The 22,686-nt window shown below is 36.9% G+C and overlaps 4 protein-coding genes across 5 annotated transcripts; 2 read left to right on the top strand and 2 right to left on the bottom strand.

Annotated features, from left to right (window-relative positions):
* The first annotated feature begins 2,598 nt into the window (after positions 1 to 2,598).
* On the top strand, positions 2,599 to 3,156 carry LOC130495766 (uncharacterized). The gene has a single exon (XM_056987270.1). The coding sequence runs from the start codon at positions 2,599 to 2,601 to the stop codon at positions 3,154 to 3,156; it is 558 nt and encodes a 185-aa protein (XP_056843250.1).
* Positions 3,157 to 9,198: 6,042 nt separating this feature from the next.
* On the bottom strand, positions 9,199 to 12,949 carry LOC108813364 (uncharacterized). 2 transcript variants are annotated; one of them, XM_056989880.1, is made up of 18 exons: positions 12,700 to 12,949; positions 12,521 to 12,622; positions 12,300 to 12,382; positions 12,079 to 12,163; positions 11,901 to 11,987; positions 11,735 to 11,796; positions 11,442 to 11,632; positions 11,302 to 11,362; positions 11,041 to 11,218; positions 10,729 to 10,767; positions 10,564 to 10,625; positions 10,428 to 10,464; positions 10,294 to 10,343; positions 10,111 to 10,177; positions 9,957 to 10,035; positions 9,774 to 9,853; positions 9,612 to 9,680; positions 9,199 to 9,518 (listed from the first exon to the last, which is right to left on the bottom strand). In XM_056989880.1, exons 1-18 carry the CDS (start codon positions 12,715 to 12,717, stop codon positions 9,459 to 9,461), a joined length of 1,410 nt encoding a protein of 469 aa, XP_056845860.1. In that variant the 5' UTR covers positions 12,718 to 12,949; the 3' UTR covers positions 9,199 to 9,458. The 2 variants fall into 2 exon arrangements, with proteins under 2 accessions (XP_056845860.1, XP_018441403.1); XM_018585901.2 differs by having other exon boundaries at positions 12,695 to 12,948.
* A 1,121-nt stretch (positions 12,950 to 14,070) lies between these two features.
* On the top strand, positions 14,071 to 14,962 carry LOC130495765 (uncharacterized). The gene is made up of 2 exons (XM_056987269.1): positions 14,071 to 14,796; positions 14,951 to 14,962. Exons 1-2 carry the CDS (start codon positions 14,071 to 14,073, stop codon positions 14,960 to 14,962), a joined length of 738 nt encoding a protein of 245 aa, XP_056843249.1.
* Positions 14,963 to 20,507: 5,545 nt separating this feature from the next.
* Positions 20,508 to 21,415, bottom strand: LOC130496557 (uncharacterized protein At1g43920, Chloroplastic-like). Its single transcript, XM_056988685.1, has 2 exons — positions 21,013 to 21,415; positions 20,508 to 20,920 (listed from the first exon to the last, which is right to left on the bottom strand). The coding sequence occupies exons 1-2, from the start codon at positions 21,157 to 21,159 to the stop codon at positions 20,630 to 20,632; spliced, it is 438 nt and encodes a 145-aa protein (XP_056844665.1). The 5' UTR covers positions 21,160 to 21,415; the 3' UTR covers positions 20,508 to 20,629.
* Between the last annotated feature and the right edge of the window lie 1,271 nt (positions 21,416 to 22,686).

Here is a 22,686-nt window from a genome sequence, read left to right as displayed (position 1 = left end):
TCTATCTTCTTGTTTGTAAGCAGCTTTGTTGGCGACCACTTCTTCAGCTTGATGAGCCATGCTCAAGTCTCCCTTGCTTCCAAATAGGCTCACAGACCCCTCTTCCTTCTGGATTTGAGCACAAACATCATCTAGATCAGGAAGCTTATCAGCCCTTAGGATATGCTTGATGAGACCTCCATAAGATAAGTTGAGTGTGAGCAGCATCCCAAAGACTTTATCTTCTTCACGCCTGGCTAGGAGGATATCAGAGTCCACAGTGTGAGGTCTTAATATCTCCAGCTCTGCCCAAAGAGATCTGAACTTGCCAAAGTGGGGCTGAAACTCCACATCTCCTTGCCTGAGACCATTGAGGGCTTTCTTTACTTCAAAGACCTTGGTCAGGTTAGAGACATTCCCATAAACTTTGTAGAGAGTATCCCACAGCTGCTTGGTAGTCTCACAATATGAGTAAGACTCCATAATTGCTGACTCAAGTGAGCTAAGGAGGGCTGAGAGCACCATGAGATCTTCTTGTTCCCATTTATCTTCATCAGCTACCACCATTTTCTTTCCATCTTCTCCTTGGACAGTTTGTTTTGGAGCTGCTGCTGTTGTAGCATACTTCCATAAACCTTTTCCTCCAAGGGCTCTCTTCACCATCCTGGCCCAGAAGAGATAGTTAATCCCTTTCAAGGTCACAGGTATGTTGAGATGTTTGTTGTTGTTGCTGTTTTCTTCCATCTCTCTTTCAAATCACCAAGAACAGGAGAGAGAAAATTAAGAACAGAGATGAATTGAAACAAGAACAGAGTTTGCGGAAGTAAAAATAGGTTTCAAGAGCTTTGATGCTCTGATACCATGATAAAATGTATGAATTTAGAGAGTAGTTGTGTTGATTTAACAAGAATAGTGTGAGAATCAAAGTGATAAACCAAGAGAGAGATAGAGAGAGATTGCAAGATAAGAGAGAAGTGAGAAATTATGTTTCCTTAATCTATTTGGTTGTCACAAAGGTTACATAAATAGATAAACAAGAGAGAGTAAGACAATCAGAATATATAAACAATTGTAGACAAGATCAGGGCAAGTCACTTTCAGCTGAGATGAAAAGGACATCTCCTCTTTCTCTTCCTTCACATGTGACTTTGGTTTGTCACACTCCTCCAACGGCTCCTACCATTTGCTACCACTTGTTTAAATTCGCCCAAGACATCATGAAGGTAGTTAAATCAGTCTTTGATATTTCCTTACCTTCCAAAACAAACTTAGGACAAGACTTGTACAACCCGGATGATCAAGACTTGTACTCATGTACAGCCCGGATGATCAAGACTTGTACAGACTGTTCTTTTTGTTACTATCACTCTTGCTCTTTTATTCTCTTCATGTCAACACTTTTAAGCTAACCAGAAAGGATTCCGGCGTTGGCACGGCCGCTCATGCGCCGGCCAACCGCCGGAGCCAAGCAAGAACGCTTTCTCTTCTCTCTCTTCTCTCTCGTACGGCTGTACTGGATATATTACTCTACTTTTAGCATGTTTTAGAGTAAATGGGTGAAAAGTAATTTTCACCTGATTGGACAAAACAAGAGTAACTAGGCAGAATTTTTCTGTTACTCCAGAATATTCTCGCCAATGGTGCTATACAATCACATCTGTAATGGAGCAAACAAATAATAAAAGAGAAGGAAATAGAAATCACATCAAACTTTAACTGATTTACTTTTGAATAACTACGAGGAAAAGGTAAGTCATTTTCGGTTTTGCCTTAGATTAAATCGTAGCTAGAGTAAACCTGTTAAAAGTGATTAGAACTTTTTTCACCTGATTGGTTTATACAGTAGCTGAATCGAGAGTAAAAACAATCTGACTAAAACTAAAACTAAGATCATTGCCTATGCGATTTTCTCTGGCTTCTCTCGGTCACCGCTGCATAAACCAAATTTTAAAACTTTGTACACACTTAAGGAATACAATGCAAAAGAACAATGTCAAGATATCCTAGCAACATTTATTTCCTAATCACATAACACCTAGACCAAAAACAAAGAACTGCAGAAATATATCTCTCAAAAGGGAAAATAATTGAATAAATGACAATAATTACTCAGTTAAACTCAATTAAAAAAAAAATCTAACAGCAACGTGGGACAAACCTATAAATGAGCTACATATGCCATTGACTACAGCAAAAACCACCGTCCAAATACCACAAAAAGTATATACTAGATAACCGTTGTCACACATTGAAAACTATCTACAGATATACATGAACAAAAGATTGTATTCATGATTATTAGAGTAGAGAATGTAATTTGTATATGGTTTGTGTAAACCATTGGTTTGTGTGTAAACCAAGTATACCGGAGTAAACCGGTTCGTTGTAATTATATAAAAACAGAGTAACTCTGTAACTGAATAATAACAGAATCATTTTCAATTTCTCATCTTCTTCGATTCCTCTAACATGGTATCAGAGCTCTGAGCTCGAAACTCAGTTCTCGATTTTCATCTTCCGCATTCTTTGACCTCAAATCGATTGGATCTACTCCGATTGATTGCTTTCTTCTTACTTGAATCTAATCATTCCGTTAGATCAAGTTTCTTTGGATTCGATATGGTTACTCTTCGCCGTTCGACTCGCCGTGGAACTCGTGTATCTACTCTGGTGACGAAGGCGACCAATCCAGCTCGACGAACAGCTCAACGATCTATTCCGACGTCGTCTGTTCCCGATTCATCTATTCCGGTGGATCCTTCTTCGATACATATGTCTTCAGTTCCGATGACGTTTCCAGCGAATCCGACGGTTACATCTATTCCGATGGCTACTTTTCCGATTCCTGGACTATTTTCTACAGAGTCGTTTAACTTCGATGGGATCCAGTATTCACCATACTACTTGACGAATGGTGATAATCCTGGAGCTTCGATCATCTCTGAGACGCTTGATGGTATGAACTATAATACCTGGATTCTCTCCATAACTATTGCACTGGATGCCAAGAACAAGCTTTCTTTTGTTGATGGATCTCTACCTAGACCACCTGAGACGCATCCACATTATAAAATCTGGTCAAGATGCAATAGTATGGTCAAATCTTGGTTATTGAACTCTGTTACTAAGCAGATTTATGGGAGTATACTTCGCTTCAATGATGCTTCGGAGATCTAGAAGGACATAATGACAAGGTTCAGAATCACAAACCTTCCAAGATCATATCATCTCACGCAACAAATCTGGTCTCTTCATCAAGGCTCAATGGATCATTCTGCCTATTATACTCAACTTAAGACTCTTTAGGATGAGCTTGATGGAGCGGATTATGTTAAGACGTGTCAGAAATGTGACTGCTGCAAAGCTACTCACACCAAGATGGAACACACGAAGATCATCAAGTTTCTCGCTGGTCTCAACTAGTCATATTCAAATGCTCGTAGTCAGATCATCATGAAGAAACACATTCCAGATCTTGCTGAAGTTTACAACTTGCTGGACCAAGATTACAGTCAGCGAAGCATCATGCCAGTTACCAATGCCTCTGCTTACAATGTAGCTGCTGTTCCTGTTACTCCTCAGGCTTCTATCAATGATGTGCATCAAACCTCTATCAACATCAGAGACAAGCGAGACCATTGTGTTCTCATTGTGGCTATTCTGGTCACACCGTGGACAAGTGCTACAAAGTTCACGGCTATCCTCCTGGATTCAAATCAAAGCTAACAGAGAAACAAATCTCTGAAGCAAAACCCTTGGTAGCTAACATGTCCTTGAATGAAAATCATACTAATGATTTGAATTCTACAGGTTTCATGAATAGTCTAACCAAGGACCAGATTCAAGGAGTAATCGAGTACTTCAATGCTCAGAAGCAACTCTCTAATCCAGCTTCTGATATTCCTTCAACTTCAAGTGGAACCATTACCGCATTGCCCGGTATGGCCTTCTCTTCTAAGACCCTATATTTTGCTTGAATATTAAGAACTATAGGTCAGCTTCTGTCTTCAGAATCATGGATTATAGATAGTGGAGCAACTCATCATGTGTGTCATGAGAATAGTTTATTCTCAACTCTATCTAACACTGTAAATAAGTCAGTAAGCTTACCAACTGGTCTAGGAATACAGATCGTTGGCATTGGACATGTGCTACTGAATGAGTCCATGACTCTAAACAATGTTCTGTATATTCCTGACTTCCGGATGAATCTTCTCAGTGTCAGCCAGTTGACTAAAGATCTTGGCTACAGAGTTGTGTTTGATGGTGATTCTTGTGTGATTCAGGATCTTACCAAGGGATTGACGATTGGTCAGGGTGAAGAAATCTCGAACCTGTATGTTCTAGACAGAGCTTCGCTTGGAACTTCTACTCCTATTCAGTCTCCTTTCTATACAAACATTATTGTAGACGCAACTCTTTGCCATCACAGATTAGGACATCCTTCAATACAAAAGCTTGACTCAATAGCAAATGTATTAGGATTATCTCAAAGGAATAAAATACCTTCTCATTGTGCAATATGTCCATTTGCCAAGCAGAAACACTTGCCCTTTATTTCACATAACAACATGTGTACTGAAGCTTTCGAACTCCTCCATATAGACACATGGGGACCATTTTCAGTGCCATCAGTTGAAGGGTACAAGTATTGTTTGACGATTGTTGATGATCATACAAGAGTGACTTGGGTTTATCTCTTGTGCACCAAAGACGAGGTCCTTAGAGTATTTCCTGAGTTCATTACAATGGTAGAAACTCTGTACAAAACTAAGGTCAGAGGAGTACGCTCAGATAATGCCAAGGAACTGATGATTACTGAAATCTATAAGGCAAAAGAAATCAGATCTTTCCACTCCTGTCCAGAGACTCCTCAACAGAACTCAGTGGTGGAGAGGAAACATCAGCATATCCTAAATGTTGCTAGAGCTTTGATGTTTCAAGCGAAACTTTCTCTGCAGTTTTGGTCAGATTGTGTGCTTACTGCAGTTTTCCTGATAAATCGATTACCTTCTCCACTACTCCAAGACAAGTCTCCATATCAGTTGCTTCACAAGAAGAAGCCTGACTATTCAGAGATAAAAGTCTTCGGTTGCTTATGTTATGTGTCAACTTCTTCGAAGAACATGCATAAGTTTCAACCTCGATCAAGACCGTGTCTCTTCTTGGGTTATCCAGCTGGGTTTAAAGGATATAAGGTCATGGATCTTGATACTAACGTCATCTTTGTATCAAGAAATATTGTCTTTCATGAAGACATTTTTCCATTCATCTGTCCTGAATCGGAACTTCACCATGAGCTCTATCCAATTACTGATCCTGTAGTTGTGGATAAGACCCACACAGTTTCTGAGAGTGTTCCATTTTCTGTTAACACAGAACATACGGTTGAGAACGAGGAAACTGTGGTTGATAGTCAAATCCCTACAGTTTCAGAGAAGACAACTAAACAAACTTCTAAGCAGCCAGCTTACCTAGAAGACTATTACTGCAACATGACTGCAACTGACATTCCTTATCCTCTCGCGGCTCATCTATCTTATGAGAAGTTGACAAAAGGTTATAAGGCTTACGTCTGTGCAGCCAGACATGTTGAACCAACTTCATTCAATCAGGCAAAGAAATTTGATGAGTGGATCAAAGCCATGAATGAAGAGTTAATAGTCTTAGAGAGTACAGATACATGGGAAGTTTTCTCTCTACCAACTGGAAAAAGTGCTATAGGATGCAAATGGGTTTACAAAGTCAAGTTAAACGCAGATGGGACTTTGGAACGCTACAAGACTCGGCTAGACGCAAAGGGTTATACACAGCAGGAGGGGATAGACTTCGTTGATACGTTTTCTCATGTTGCTAAAATGACCACAGTCAAGACCTTGTTAGCTGTCTTTGCTGCAAAGAGATGGAGTCTCACTCAACTTGATATCTCCAACGCTTTCCTAAATGGAGACTTAACGGAGGAAATCTATATGTCACTACCTCCTGTTATACTCCAAAGAAAGGTACTACTCTGCCACTAAATCCAGTTTGCAGACTGAAAAAGTCACTATATGGCTTAAAGCAAGCTTCTAGACAGTGGTTCCTAAAGTTCAGTACTACTTTGATTTCTCTTGGCTTCAAGCCGTCTCACTCTGATCATACTCTGTTCATCAGTAATGAGAAAGGCAAGTATGTGGCTGTTCTCGTATATGTTGATGACATAGTCATAGCTAGCAACAATGATGAAGCAGTGAATCAGCTCAAGGAAGACTTAAAGAAAAGCTTTAAGCTTAGAGACCTTGGTCCCCTTCGATACTTCCTTGGTCTTGAGATTGCAAGAGCACAGCAGGGAATATCAGTTTGTCAGCGAAAGTACATTCTGGAGTTGCTTGATGAAACTGGTCTTCTTGTTTGCAAACCTTCTTCAATACCGATGGACCCAAGCATCAAGCTTTGTACTGAGAATGGTGAGCCTCTGCTAGATGATCCGGGCTTATATCAAAGATTGGTTGGGAAGATGATGTACTTGACTGTAACACGTCCGGATATAACCTTTGCGGTGAACAAGTTATGTCAATTCACTTCTGCTCCAACACAATCTCATTTCAAGGCTGCTTATAAGGTACTTCACTACCTAAAAGGAACCATTGGGAAAGGCTTATTTTACAGTTCCGAATCAGATTTGATACTCAAGGCCTTCACTGATGCTGACTGGGGATCTTGCAAAGATACTAGACGCTCTACTTCAGGATTTTGTCTTTTTCTTGGACCATCTTTGATCGATTGGAAGTCTAAGAAACAGACAACAGTCTCACATTCTTCTGCAGAATCCGAATATCGAGCTATGGAAGTTGCAGTTTGTGAGATAGTTTGGATTGTTAATCTTCTTCGAGAGTTTACCGTTGATCAAAACCAACCTGTGGCTTTCTTCTATGATTCTACTGCAGCAATACACATTGCTAACAATGTTGTCTTTCATGAGAGAACCAAATGTTTGGAGATTGATTGCCACATTGTTCGGGAGAAGATTCTACAGGGTTTGGTCAAGACATTACATGTGCGTACGGCTAATCAACTTGCCGACGTCTTCACGAAGCCACTCTATCCTGCTAGTTTTCATTCACTTATAAGCAAGATGGCTTTCTCTTCGATCTACATGCCACCTTGAGGAGGGATATTAGAGTAGAGAATGTAATTTGTATATGGTTTGTGTAAACCATTGGTTTGTGTGTAAACCAAGTATACCGGAGTAAACCGGTTCATTGTAATTATATAAAAACAGAGTAACTCTGTAACTGAATAATAACAGAATCATTTTCACTTTTCATCTTCTTTGGTTCCTCTAACAATGATATAAGCAACTAAACTAAGGTTGTTGTACCAAATTAAATTTTAGAAACTATCAATTTCAAGTATTCAGTTAGTAAAGATATAATCTAAATAAAAAGTAAAATAGTTTGCTAATAACTAGAAATTTTATATGAACAACAATCAAACCGAAGAAGTTAATGTTTTCTAAAAAAAGTTATGAATTTTTAGTTTTGGATATTTTGCTATTTAGTTATAACTTAGAATTTTGTATATATGTGTGTGTTATACAATTTTTATTGTTTAACTTTCAATCAATTTGTATTTTTATCTCGTGTTTTGCTAATATTTTATTAATGTTTTCTTATTTTTTGTTAATGAAAAAATAATGATGTGTGATATCATGAGAATACAAAGTTATCTTCTAGACTTTATTTGAGAAGTGATTTCCATTTGTCATCACCATACTAATTTTGAAAAAAAAATGATGATGTGGCTTACTATAAAATGTGACATGGCTCTCACTTTATTATGACATGTACAATTTCATTTAATTATAAGGTTTACATTTTTGCTAAGTTTCTTTAATTATAAGGATAACTTATGTGTAACATAATTATAAATATACAAAAATTTCATATTTTAACTTTAGAATTTAAATAATAATTTAAACTCACCGATTACCTTTGCAAGCAGCTTGTTATACATTATTTTAAAGGTGTGGAAACTGTGGTGAATACTTGCTATCCCAAGAGTCGTGTTACAGGTTGATTCATTTCCTACATTTAATAAGAATCTTTTCAACCTAAGCTTGTTGGTTATGTTGTTGGTATTTTCTAATATCTTTTGAGTATGCAACTATGTTAATATGTTAAATTATTTAGGTTGTATTTTCGGCTTCTATAGAGGAAGCTTTGTTAGATTCATTATATTCAATTTCTTTTACAACCAATGGCTCTTATTAATCAACAATAATTTATTTTAAAAACAATGATGTTGTAAATATCAATCATTAAGAGTTTGAAGTGATTTCTATTAAAATAATAAATCCACGATATTCAAACATGAATCCAGTGTTATTAAATTTGTCATTTCATAAACCATTTTGAAATGCACTGTAGTTGAACAAAATTCAAATTTGAGATTTAGTATTTTTAGAATGTTTGAAAGGAGATTGTTAGTTATAAAATTATAAATCTAAATCTTATAGATTTAGATAATATTCTAGAGTGGTTTAATAAAATCACAACAAAATCTCATATTCACGTACAATCATTTAAAAAAGAATCATTAAAAATCAAATCATTTAAAATTTTGTATTCAATACACTTGTACACCCCTTAAGTTCGGGTTACTGTTTTAAATATTTTAGTTAGTTTTTAATTATACTACTATTTTATATTTTCTGGTTAGTTTTCAATTACAATATTAGTTTTGCCTTACTAAAATTTATTACCTCTAACACCTACAGGTGGAAATATACGCTTCTTTCAATTATCACACACTAAAATTTGCTATACGTCACACATATAAGAACTTCTTAATAATCTTTTGAAATTTGATTGTTAACAGTTTTTTATTTTTGATTTAGTTATTCAGTATAGAAAAAAACTAAATCAAGAATTAACTTACAACAATAACTAAACAAATAATTCTTAACAATAATGGTTATCACAAATATGTAACTTTTCCTTGCATATTTTACATATAATAATAAAAAATACAATTAAAGCCTAGTAATTTTATTACTCATGTATAATATAGATAACAATATGCAAAACTATACATAATTTAATGATGGTGACGTGTGGTGTTTATGGTACTTTATTGATGCCTCGTGAAGATGGTGTTATGTGAGGCATGTGACATTGAGTTTATCTATTAGTGATCTGTACAAGGTTCGTTTATAATAATGAGTCACATTCTACCAAATTACCCAAATGTATGTTGTATTTGCAATCTTATTTGTTCTGCAGTTGCAACATCATGAACAATATTTAATTTGGTTTTCAATACACTCGCAAGCAAAATCTACGACAATGGCTCGTCCAATGATATATGATAATATGATCCTCCAAAGGATCATATATCTTACGTATTCCTTTAATGAATCAAATTTTTTTTTGTCAACTTCCTTATAAACAGATCCCAAGTTTAATCTCTCAGTTGTGATCGGGTATAAGGAGCCGGTTTCATTGCATTCTGCATCCTCGTTCTACTGACCGAAGATATATCAACCCACGCCTTATTCTCTGCGACAACAAAAAGGTTTCAACGATCAAAATATATGAAACGATAAAATCTCACATCAAGCAATCTATAGACTAGTCAGATATTTCAAGTACCTCTCCAGTATCTTGAAGTCGAAGTAGTTCCAATCTTTCTGAAGGTCTCCTATCTGTCAATGTCGCAAGCTGACACCCAAAAAAAAAACATTGAGTTAAAAAAAACAAGTACATATAACGGCAAGAGTTATGTCCATCTTTAGATAATGTTTTGTAAAATACCCAGAAACTGAAGCGCTCGGGATCTTGAGGGGAAGGTACCATAGATTCAACAATTAAAAGTGTTTCAAGTCGTCTTCTGTCTGCGTAAAACAGAAAAAGAAAAGGAAGGGAAAGACTCGATCATGTCTGAAAATACTCTTAAGACATGTCTATGTACCAAGTACAGATCAAATAGTTGTTTACCTCCATGTCTAGCTGCTTCCTTTGCTCTCTCTAGCCATGACCGAGCAAATGATGCTGCACTAGTCGTCAGTTCCCGCAGCTGTAAGAAGTCACAAAGAAAAGTGAGTAAACAAGAGAAACGAAATAGAACTGTTGAGATGTTCGGTAATCATACATCTGCTTTGTCTTGGTCGCTTTGTGGTGGTATATCTGTCACCCATTCAACCTCTGCAACACGATACCTGAAAAAAAACAAACCCGATATTAAGAAGTCAAGCATTTGTGTTTGAATATGCCTTAAATTGATGATACATTTAAGAAACAAAGTACAACTAAAACAATAAGATCCCAAGCTTACCCATCTTGATCCCAAGCTTTTACAATGCGGCACCTTCTATGGCTTTCCAGCTGAAAAACGCAGACACTAAGTTGATTAGTTGACGATACCTTAGACATGAAATAATGCCCAACAAGATAAGTAATAATATTCACCTCCAGGACGAAACGTCCATCTGGGAGTGGATCACACCTGTGTAATTTCAAAACATTATCAGATCTCTGTGTGAGCAAATCTCAAGATAAAGTCATCAACATTAAGAATCATATCAGAAAGAAAGAAGCAACAGACTCTGTGATTTCGACTTCGCAAGCAACATCCACTGGTGAACCTGTCGCAGAATCAAGAGCTACCTATGAACATTGGAATGGACAAACCTTAATAGTCAGAAACACATTTAATGAATTTGTATGAAGAAGAAGACAGATGCAACAAGAAAAATGACACGTCACCCACCATTCCCATCCGATGGTTTCCCTCCATTATTCTTCTCACCTGTTTCAGTTAATCAAAGTAAGGAGACTATAAGAGATTCAGAAAGAAGTTTTCTGAATGCAAACAGCAATACTGCTGCAAGCTAGAGTCACCGTATAGTTATTAGCACTTATGTAGAGACCCCATTATCTTGGTTTTCCCCTAAATTATGTTACATTTATATTTATAAAGACTTTACAACAACTTTTTAATTTCTAAGAGGTTTGTGAAAGCGCTCCGAGTAGGCTACTAAATAGTTCTAAAATGTAGAGAACCGTAAAAGAAAACACTCACCATTAGTCGGTATCTAGGTTCAAATATGTGAAGAGACAACTTCTGACAGGGGATGATGACATCCATGACAAAAAGAGGCATACTTTCATTGCCCAAGTGAACCAGAGTGTCCTGCTCTGATTTCCTTTCACCATACTCCTCTGGAAAGTTCTTTTGTATGATGTTATTCAGTGTCACACTGCCAACACATAATTCGCTTCAGTACAAGTAACTATAAAGCATCATAAATCCATGATATGGCATGAAGTGCAGATCATTTACCTGACAGCGCATGTTCTTGGAGTCATGAAAATGACAGTTCGACATAGTGGACATTTGTTGCCTATATTCCACAAAAAGCATCAATAAGCAACACAACAGTAAAAGAAGAAGTAAAACAAGAAACAATCATATAAACCCACCACGATCCATGGACTGGAAAAGGCATGATCGGCAGAATGTATGACCGCAAGGAGTTGTAGCAGGTTCATACAGCAATTTCAGGCAAACAGTGCAATCAAAGTCATCAGACCGCTCAGCCTTTCCATGAGAGTTTCTCGTCAAAGCAGGCATAACCTTCTCCAGTTCTTGAAGATTGGATCGGAGAGGATCGCTTCATGCGATCAGAAAGAAACTCCAAAAACTTTAAAAACGATATATATATTCTATTAGGAATCAAGACGGAATCAGAAATGATACACAAAGACTACCGTACCTAAAGGGATCAATCTGTAGACCTGAGAGGATAGTGTCACGTGCTACCTCATATCTTTCTAGCTGCAAAAAAACGAAAAAAGAAAAAAAAATGTGACATGAAGCAGACTGAAAACATCTTTGAATGAATATAAAGATGGAAGTAGAAGAATAAGTCAGGCACATACCAACATGAGGGCACACGCCTTTGTTATATATGACTTCACTGAACTGCTCTGAATATTCATCACCTTATCAGCATCCTTAAGAGCAAGCTGTAAAAAAATATCAAGGTGAGTGAAAGATTCGATGAATTTTGAAACTACAGGTTAAAGAAAGTAGAATAATAATAATAATAATACATACTTCACCAAGCATAGACATATCAAAACCGTTGAGAGGTCTATATTCAGAAATGGATGCAGATCTCTGCTTCAGATATTGGCCAAATCTAAGAAACAGAAGGTTAGGTTGAGAGATCAATACAAGTAATATCAACGAACCGAGTTAGAAGTTAGAACAACACATGACAACTCTCCATTTGAAGTGAAAAAAAGATGGCAAACGTTAAAAGAAAGAAACCCTACCTTATATAAGCAGCACTTCGATTGCTCAGAACAACAGGGTCAAGAGGCTTAACAGAATTGGCTTTTGAATAATTGCTAATCGCCTGGAGAAAAAAAGAAGAAGATATGTCATTGGCAAGAACATATTAGAGAGTTTCATTTGGGTTTAAGAATCAAAGCTTTAAAGAACACCAAGAAGAGCTACAAGAGAGAGAGATTGACTGATTGATTGATTCAATAACCTCTTCAAAGCGAGATTCTTTGAATGCATCGTTTCCCTTCTCTACAAGTTGAAACACTTGATTGTGTATGTCCAAAGGCAATGAATTGTCAGCTTCACTGACCTGGACCAAACAATCAATCAAAATCAACAACACCAAATTCCAGAAAAATCAACAAGAATGATGATCACTTACCAGACCATAGTTTTCGACATCATCCAAACCGAACAAAGTGAATGCCGGAAGAGATTCTTGGTTCGACATCGAGCTAATAGATCAAGAAACCTGTAGATTTGTGATAACAGAAGATAGATTGAATTGAAGAGGGGAGAAGCAACAGAGAGAGTAGCGTCGTGGACACTTGTGCGTCGTTCGTTCGTTCGTTAGCGACCACGGATTTGAATATCCATCCACTACGTGTTTATGCTCTCTCCAAGCCTATAAGCCCTTCGCCCTTTGTTTCTTCAATTTCCCTTCTTTTACTAACTAAAAGGTGAATCCTTTTGTTTGTCTTTTATCTTCTTCCTGCTTATTGGGTCTCACAATTCTCTGACAAGCCCATTTATTTACAATGCACAATTATTATATTTTGTTATTAACCAATTATTATTTGGGAAATTTTTTTATTTGTTATAGATATGTGATTATTCATCAGACACTTGTCTCACATCTGGTAATTATGTCACTGTCATCATACAGATGTCAGATATATAGTTTTGTCCTTTTCCTTATAGTCGGTTATTGTACCAACTAGTTTTCACTATAAATACCTCTCTCATGTTGTATTTGATTCAATGAGAAAACAATAAAGCTGTCAGTTTCTCTCTCTTCTACTTTAATCTCAGCTCTTTCTTTCCTACGTTTTTTGTTACACACATAAAGAAAGAAATACAAATTATAATATTCTCTTATCAAAGAAAGAGCAAAGTGGTCCCATCATCTCAGCATAATCTCTACCTTTATTCTCAACACGTTATCAGTACGACGAGCTCTCTAATACCGACCGTTCTTAAACCAAACAAGCGAGGTGATGTTTAAATTTATGTCTTTCAATATATTTAGTTTATTTAAATTTTATTTATTATTCCGAAGTGAGAGGCTAGGCCTTCTCCGTTTATTTTCCGGGATGATAGGTGTTGCCTTCCCCGACTGATCGTTAAGATAGGCTAGGCCTTCACGATCAGAGAAACACGTGGTAGGTTTTACCTCCGTGAATAAAAGGACAAAAATGGTAGGCTAGGCCTCCTGGAAATAAAGTCAACATGGTAGGCTTGGCCTCCTCGGACTTTGAAAAATGATCGCTATGGTAGTCCATGACTCCTCAGATCATATGGTGGGTTGGGCCCCCAATTTTATTTATGCTATTTAAATTTCTGCAATTTAAGTTTACGCAATTTAATTTTTGCATTTATTTTATACTTTTAATTTCTGCATTTAAATTATGCATTTATTCTTGTCTATATTTATATTATTTTATGAATACAGTAATCATGTCGAATTTGACAAAGCTCGAAATTAATGCCCTGGATATTACGAGAAATAATTATATGACCTAGGCAGTAGGTGCAAAAATGCATCTAAGAGGTAGCGGGCTTTTGGAAACCATCGATAATACTAAAACGGTGTCGGATGAGAAAAAAGCTAAAGCCATGATATTTTTACGACACCACATACATGATGGTTTAAAAGATGAATATATTATAAAAGAGGATCTTGGGGACCTCTGGCAATCTCTTAAAGAGAGGTTTGATCACCAGAAGTATGTGATCTTACCAAAAGCCAAACACGAGTGGATCCATCTCCGGTTCCAGGACTACAAAAGTGTAAGTGAGTTTAATTCCGCTATGTTCGGAATTACCTCGAAGATGATGTTATGTGGAGAGAAAATAAGCGATTATGATATGATCGAGAAAACTCTCTCCACGTTCCATCCTGAAAATGTAGTCTTGCAGCAACAGTACCGGGTGAATGGATTTAAGCGTTACTCGGAGTTGATGCAAATCCTCCTTGTAGCGGAACAAAATAATCAACTTGTGTTGTTAAACCATCAGGCTCGTCCCACTGGATATGCACCATTCCCCGAAGAGAATGTTGCATCATCCAATTATGATAATTGGAGAGGACGAGGACGTGGACGTGGTCGAGGTCGAAATCATGGTCGTGGGAGAGGACGAGGAAGAAGATTATGTCCCTATGATGAAAGAAATAAAAAAGACTTCCACGAGAGTGAAAGGGGCCGGGATGAGAAAAGACAAACAGAAAAGGTTTGCTACAGATGTGGCATGAAAGGTCATTGGGTACGTACTTGTCGTACGCCAAGACACTTAGCCGATCTGTATAGAGAATCCCAAAAGGGAAAATATAAAAGTGGAGGTGAAACGAATTTCATCTCTGATGAACCCGGGCCATCCTTTCATGGTTTAAATGATGATACTCATCTCGACGTATCAGATTTCTGGTTGAGTCAGAAAACATCGATGTTTAATATAAGATCGATGTGATATAAGTCTACTGTATTATAGTATCGTTATCTTTCGGTTGTAAAATGGATGTTATGTTTTATGTTTTATGTTTAATAATATATGTTTTATAAATATTTTAAATTCAGAAAGAATGCCAGACTTTGAGACTTTAGATGGAGATATGTGTTTGGCGGATAGTGCGTCAACGCACACGATAATTAAAGATAGAAAATATTTCTCCAGTCTCAAAATGAAAGATTACGCTGGAAGCGTAAGTACAATATCTGGTAATGCAAAGATTATTATGGGCTCTGGAAGAGCGAAATTTTCAATGCCAGGGGAACAATATTTGAAATAAGTGATGCATTGTATTCCCCCGAGTCTCATAGAAACTTATTAAGTTTTAAGGATATCCGAAAGAATGGATATCATATTGAGACTATGAGTAAAGATGGCATTGAATTTCTTTGCATTAAGTCTGAGAGGAAACATATATTGAAAGAGTTAAGAATGTTATCCTCTGGACTATATTGTACAAAAATAAACATGACTGAGTCCTATGCCGTGGTAAACATGAAGTTTACTGATACATTTAAAATCTGGCATGAGAGGCTAGGACATCCTGGTTCAGTCATGATGAGAAAGATAGTGCAAAACTCAAATGGCCATCCGTTGAAACACGGAAAAGTTTTGCAAACGGGCGAGTTTACATGTAATGCATGTTCTCAAGGAAAGTTTATAACTCGGCCATCACCAGCAAAAGTAGGCAATGAATCACCAATGTTTTTAGAAAGAATACATGGTGATATATGTGGGCCGATTCACCCACCGTGCGGGCCATTTAAGTATTTCATGGTATTGATTGACGCATCTACTAGATGGTCAAGTGTGTGTCTTTTGACAACACGAAATACGGCTTTCGCAAAGTTCATTGCCCAAATAATAAAGCTGAGAACGCAGTTCTCAGAGTATGCCATTAAGAAAGTAAGGCTTGATAATGCTGGTGAGTTTACATCACAAGCCTTTGATGATTATTGTATGTCAATGGGGATTGATGTAGAGCATCCAGTTCCCCATGTGCATACACAAAATGGCATGGCCGAGTCATTGATAAAACGGTTGCAGTTAATTGCAAGACTGTTAGTCTTGAGAACAAAGCTCCCAATTTCTGTATGGGGTCATGCTATTTTGCATGCGGCTGCACTGATTCGGTTGAGACCGAGTGCATATCATAAGTACTCCCCATCACAATTGGCATCTGGGCAAGAGCCAGATGTATCCCATCTCCGTGTCTTTGGGTGTGCGGTCTATGTTCCGATAGCTCTGCCACAAAGAACAAAAATGGGCGCACAAAGGAGATTGGGAATATATGTGGGTTATACGTCACCAAGTATTATAAGATATCTGGAACAAGTAACTGGTGATATGTTTACGGCAAGATTTGCCGATTGCCATTTTAATGAATATGAATTTCCAGCGTTAGGGGGAGGAATTAGAGAAATTCCTAAAGAGATTACCTGGTGTACACAGTCGTTATTACACCTTGATCCCCCTACGAATCAAAGAGAGCTGGAAGTTCAGAAAATTGTGCATTTGCATAAATTGGCAAACCAGTTACCAGATGCGTTCACAGATACGAGAAGGGTGACGAAATCATATATACCCGCTGAAAATGTTCCATCAAGAGTTGTTGTTTCTGGGGAACAAACTGATGGAAACAAAATAAATGAACCTGGGGTTCAATTAAAGAGGGGGAGACCAGCGGGTTCGAAAGATAAAAATCCCCGAAAGAAAAAGAAATTGGTTGAACAAAGTGAAAAGGTTCCAGAAGAACCTGATATTGAAAGATGTCTGAAAGAAGGCATAAGTGAAAAGGTTCAAGAAGAACCAAATAAAGATAAGGATCCAGATGACGAGGAGGGAACAGAAAAGTATGAGTTTTCCATCAACTACACCCTTGATCAAAAGTTATTGATCAGAAATAAAATAAACGATGTTGATGGAATGTTCTCCTTTTCTGTGTCCAAAGAAATGGATCACGAAAGTGATGATCCCGATCCAAGGTCCATTTTAGAATGTCAGAAAAGACATGATTGGGAGGAGTGGAAGAAGGCCATTCGAATTGAATTACTCTCCCTGAATAAAAGAAATGTCTTTGGACCTATAGTCACAACGCCTGAGAATATAAATCATGTTGGGTATAAGTGGGTATTCGTGAGAAAAAGAAATGAAAAGAATGAAGTAACACGATATAAAGCCCGATTAGTAGCCCAAGGTTTTTCTCAGAGACCGGGAGTTGATTTTGAGGAAACGTTTTCCCCGGTAATGGATGCAATTACGTTTAGATTTTTGATGAGCCTTACGGCGTCAAAAAGTCTTGAAATGCATCTCATGGACGTTGTGACAGCTTATTTGTATGGATCGTTGGATAATGATATATATATGAGACTCCCTGAAGGATTGAAAATGCCAGGGGCATTGAAAGAAAAATCCAGGGAGGTATGTTCGGTCAAGTTACAGCGATCACTCTACGGATTAAAGCAATCCGGACGCATGTGGTACAATCGCTTAAGTGACTATCTCTTGAGTAAAGGATATGTGAACAATGCGATATGTCCATGTGTTTTTGTTAAGAAATCGTCATCTGGCTTTGTGATCATTGCTGTATATGTAGATGACCTGAACATGATTGAAGCTCAAAAGGAGGTTGATGATGCTCGAACTCATATGAAAGAGGAGTTCGAAATGAAAGATCTCGGCAAGACAAAGTTTTGTCTTGGGCTCCAGATAGAGCATCTCCGAGAAGGAATATTTGTGCATCAATCAAACTATACGAAAAGGTTATTGAAACGCTTTCGTATGGACCAAGCAACTCCTTTGAGTACTCCAATGATTGGTAGATCTCTCAATGTTGAGAATGATCCCTTTAGGCCCTGCGAAGATAGAGAGAAGATATTAGGTTCTGAAGTACCTTATATGAGTGCTATTGGTGGGCTCTTATACCTGGCAAACTGTACCATGCCTGATATTGCTTTTGCAACTAACCTCTTAGCAAGATATAGCTCTGCTCCTACTCACAGGCATTGGAACGGAATAAAACATCTATTCCGTTATTTACAAGGTACAGTTGATTTAGGGTTAATGTATTTTAGAAAACCCGAGTTTGGTATGGTTGGTTTTGCAGATGCAGGATACTTATCAGATCCTCATAAGGCCCGATCGCAAACCGGCTATGTTTTTACAATTGGTGGAACCGCGATTCCTTGGCGGTCCCAGAAACAAACTATGGTTGCAATTTCCTCAAATCACGCAGAAACTATTGCGCTTCACGAAGCATGTCGAGAATGTGTGTGGCTAAGGTCAATGAGTCACCACATAAAAGATTCAAGCGGAATAGTTAACAAGAAAGAGCCGACGAAAGTTTTTGAAGACAATTCGGCTTGCGTCGCTCAACTCAAAGAAGGCTATATTAAGAGCGACAGAACGAAGCACATCCCTCCAAGATTTTTCTCGTACATTCGGGAACTCGAGAAAAATAAAGAAGTGGACATCGAATATGTACGGTCATGCGACAATCCGGCCGATTTGTTCACCAAAGCTCTTCCGACTACAACATTCCGAAAACACGTCTATGGTATCAGAATGAGACATTTGTGTGATCTATGAAGAAACAGCTATGTCCATTATTCTCAGGGGGAGATTACGCCAGTGTACTCTTTTTCCCTTGTCATGGTTTTTATCCCATTGGGTTTTTCCATGACTAGGTTTTTAACGAGGCACTACGTAATACAAGATGAATAATCAAGGGGGAGTGTTATAAATATGTGATTATTCATCAGACACTTGTCTCACATCTGGTAATTATGTCACTGTCATCATACAGATGTCAGATATATAGTTTTGTCCTTTTCCTTATAGTCGGTTATTGTACCGACTAGTTTTCACTATAAATACCTCTCTCATGTTGTATTTGATTCAATGAGAAAACATTAAAGCTGTCAGTTTCTCTCTCTTCTACTTTAATCTCAGTTCTCTCTTTCCTACGTTTTTTGTCTACACACATAAAGAAAGAAATACAAATTATAATGGGAAAATGGTCATTTAAATCATGAACTTTTTAATTTGGTCGAAAAAAGGCATGAACTTTCTTATGGACCATTTAAAGCATATACTTATTTTGATTAGCCATTTAAGGCATCAACTAAGTTCGACAAAGCCAATTTGAATACGTCGTTAATTCCATTAACATAGCTATTAGACGGGGTTAATTGCCGTTATTACCTCTGTTAAACACCAAACGATGTCGTTTTAAAATTAGAAAACCCCCAAATCCATATATCCCCAAATCGAAATCCCTAAACCCCTAATTCTCAGAAAGCTCAATTGATCAGACACGTTCTCTTCAAAATGATAAGAAAGAAGGGAATTCCAAGAGAAAAGATACCTTATCGACGAGGACAGGGGAAGAATGATGAATCTTCGAAAGGCGGAAGTGAAGCAGAAGCTCGTGAGGCCAGAGCAGCTGCTCGCGAAGAAAGAGCTCGTGAGGAAGAGACTCGTGAAGCAGAGAATCGTGCATGGCTCGTGAAGCAAAAGCACAGGCTCGTGAAGCAAGGGCTCGTGTACTAGAGGCGAGCGAAGTAGAGAATCGTGAAGAAAGGACTCGTGAAGTGGATGAGGCTTGTGAAGTAGAGGCGACTGACGAAAGGGCTCGTGAAGCTAAGGCTCGAGTAGAGGCTTGTGAAGTAGAGACGACTGACGAAAGGGCTCGTGAAGCTAGGCTTCGTGAAGCTAAGGCCCGAGCAGAGGCTTGTAGAGAAGAGAATCGTGGGGAAGAAGATGATGTAAGTGAAGACGATTGTGCTGTGTTTGGCGATGATGATTTTAATGGTCTTGAAGATGGTGCTGATGAAGAGAATGAAGATGATCAAACACATAATGAGGAAGAGGAACACCTCGAAGAGGAAGCTGATGAAGAAAACATGGATGAAGAAGCTGCGAGAGATGAAGGAGATGGAAGTGATGCTGACAGTGGAGATGATATCTGGGACGATGAGAGGATTCCCGATCCTTTGTCTTCTGATGACGATGAAGATGAGGAAGCGCAAATTCGTAGAGACCATGAAGATCCGGACGAACTACTTGCTTTGGGAAAAACATATAACTCTGCAGAAGACTTCAAGCTTGCTGTTCTGAGGTATTCTTTAAAAACCAGATATGATATAAAGCTTTACAGGTCGCAAGCAATGAGGATTGGTGCTAAGTGTTCAGATACTGATGTTCCTTGTGGCTGGAGGATTTATTGTTCTTATGAGAAGAGAAAGCATAAGATGCAAGTGAAAGTTTATATCAATGAGCATACCTGTGTCAGATCGGGTGAACCTGCTATGCTGTTTTTCTTAATGTTGTTTTAAACTGAAGTTCTTTTGGCTGTGGATCATGCTTTGTTGATGTTTTATTTTGGATCTATCATGTTTAACTGATCGATGTTTAGCTTATATGGTTTTCATTTTCAGAATACTCATTCTAGCAACAAGAAAATCATGAAACAAACATGAATGTCTCATTACCATACCTAGTGCACTGAAACACAACAACAATGTCAAATGCAAACTCAAAGACAACAACAATGTCGACATACATGACATACATAGAAGAAACATCAAAGCTACATAGAAGTAAATGCAGACTTGCTTTTCATAGCTTTACCAAACATTAAGAAAGCAATGCAAATGACCACAAAGCAAACACACACAAAGCACAACATCATCAACGCTTTCCACTTCTTTATTTCCATCTCGCTCCTTGCTACACCTTCTTTCAAATCTTTAATCAAAGTCTTTAACTCATCTACCTCAGTTATGGTATTAGTAAGCTTCCTGCCAATGATTTCGATTTTTGGAATAGCATCTTCAACCTCTTCACACACAGCATCCTCAACCCACTTGAATAAATGTCCCTAATTCATGATCAAATTAGATGTTAATATCAAACTAACATAAAGAACATCTCAGAGGCTGTTTAAATAACGTAAACATCTAACTAGCTTACATCTTTTTTGGTTATGCAACGGTAGAAAGGTCTTCCTGGATTCTCTTGTGTCTTCGATAGGTAAGGCTTTACGCGTAAACCACACTCACACTTCACTGGGAATCCACGAATTTCTCCCCCATGATTTATCTCTGAAGATGAACTCATCAGAAAATTGAGACGAAATTGTAAAGAAAGTATGTTTTGAACTTTCTGGGAATTAGGGATTTAGGGATTTCGATTTGGAGATATATGGATTTGGGGGTTTTCTAATTTTAAAACGACATCGTTTGGTGTTTAACAGAGGTAATAACGGCAATTAACCCCTGTCTAATAGCTCTGTTAATGGAATTAACGACGTATTCAAATTGGCTTTGTCGAACTTAATTGATGCCTTAAATGGTTAATCAAAATAAGTATATGCTTTAAATGGTTCATGAGAAAGTTCATGTCTTTTTTCGACCAAATTAAAAAGTTCATGATTTAAATGACCATTTTCCCCTTCTAATATTCTCTTATCAAAGAAAGAGCAAAGTGGTCTCATCATCTCAGCATAATCTCTACCTTTATTCTCAACATTATTATGTTTATTAATACCCAATTTCTTTTACTATCTGGTTTAATATCCAAACTAATTATTTTCTCATTTTAATACAATAACTTTTAAAACTTTACTCATTTTATTTACAATACACAAATTATGCTAATTTTAGTCATAAGTATTAATCAGTTTCAAACGAAATTTGAAAATCTCTAAACTTCAAAAAAAAAATCTTTAAAATATAAAATTTTATCTTATTTTTTAAGAATAAAGTAACTAAAAGTTTTATAACATTTTAAATTTTCAAAACCTTAATTATGAATAAAATTAATAAATTACTTTAGAACTTCAAAAACAAAACTATATAAGTTTTTTTCTTTTGAATTTTATAGATTTTATAAGTTTTGTTTAAAATTTATTATTAAAATGAGTATACTTTTGGTATTATAATGGAGACATTTTTAAAAGTAAATGTATAAAAATTAGTAAAATAATCAGTTTGGATTAAATTGGGTAGAAAAAAGTTTGAGAATTAAAAATTTTAATAAAATTCAATTGAGATATTTTTTTGTGAAATTTGCCTTATTATTTTTACATCGATTAATCAAGAAATTATGTGATTATGTAAATTAACAAGAATATGTAATTTTCACTTTCTTCAATGCAGCGACTCTGACTCCAGGCAAGGACTTATTCTCAGCATAAACCTTGAAAACTAATCGAACTCAGAATGATGTTTGGTTTGGATTTAGATACTATAAATTATTTGAACAAATCTTATTATTTTTAGAATTGAAAACTGAAACCAGAATGAAAACCGAACGAATAAGAAAAGAAAAGTAAAAATTAACCAAATATTTGGTATTCAAAATATTATAAATTATCCAAATTTTACGATCATAATCAATCTCTAGAAGTTTGGACAAAGATCGATTAGACAACTTTATTATATTAGAATAAGAGACTATATATATAGTTTACAAGAGATATTCTATGTATATTTTTCCCCTTGATTCACTCTGCTTACAGAAACCATTTAATCAGGCGAATATAGAATCTACCCTGTAAGTGTTCCATTGGCTTTGGTTCTTGTCTTGAAATAAACGTTGACCAAAAGAGAGGTTACCATCTAGTTTCCTTGGTTTGTGTAGACT

Source organism: Raphanus sativus, chromosome 6 (assembly GCF_000801105.2).
Source record: "Raphanus sativus cultivar WK10039 chromosome 6, ASM80110v3, whole genome shotgun sequence".
NCBI lineage: Eukaryota > Viridiplantae > Streptophyta > Magnoliopsida > Brassicales > Brassicaceae > Raphanus > Raphanus sativus.
Note: the sequence above shows the minus strand (reverse complement) of the source record. Positions and strands in the feature narration are given on the sequence as shown.

Coding starts and splice junctions, on each gene's coding strand:
- LOC130495766 (XM_056987270.1), top strand. CDS start 2,599: ATGGTTACTCTTCGCCGTTCGACTCGCCGTGGAACTCGTGTATCTACT.
- LOC108813364 (XM_018585901.2), bottom strand. CDS start 12,763: ATGTCGAACCAAGAATCTCTTCCGGCATTCACTTTGTTCGGTTTGGAT. Junction 11,797..11,900: donor AGGCGTGTGCCCTCATGTTG/GTATGTGCCTGA, acceptor GTTTTTTTGCAG/CTAGAAAGATATGAGGTAGC. Junction 10,465..10,563: donor TGCGAAGTCGAAATCACAGA/GTCTGTTGCTTC, acceptor GAAATTACACAG/GTGTGATCCACTCCCAGATG.
- LOC130495765 (XM_056987269.1), top strand. CDS start 14,071: ATGCATCTAAGAGGTAGCGGGCTTTTGGAAACCATCGATAATACTAAA.
- LOC130496557 (XM_056988685.1), bottom strand. CDS start 21,159: ATGAGTTCATCTTCAGAGATAAATCATGGGGGAGAAATTCGTGGATTC. Junction 20,921..21,012: donor GTTGCATAACCAAAAAAGAT/GTAAGCTAGTTA, acceptor ATCATGAATTAG/GGACATTTATTCAAGTGGGT.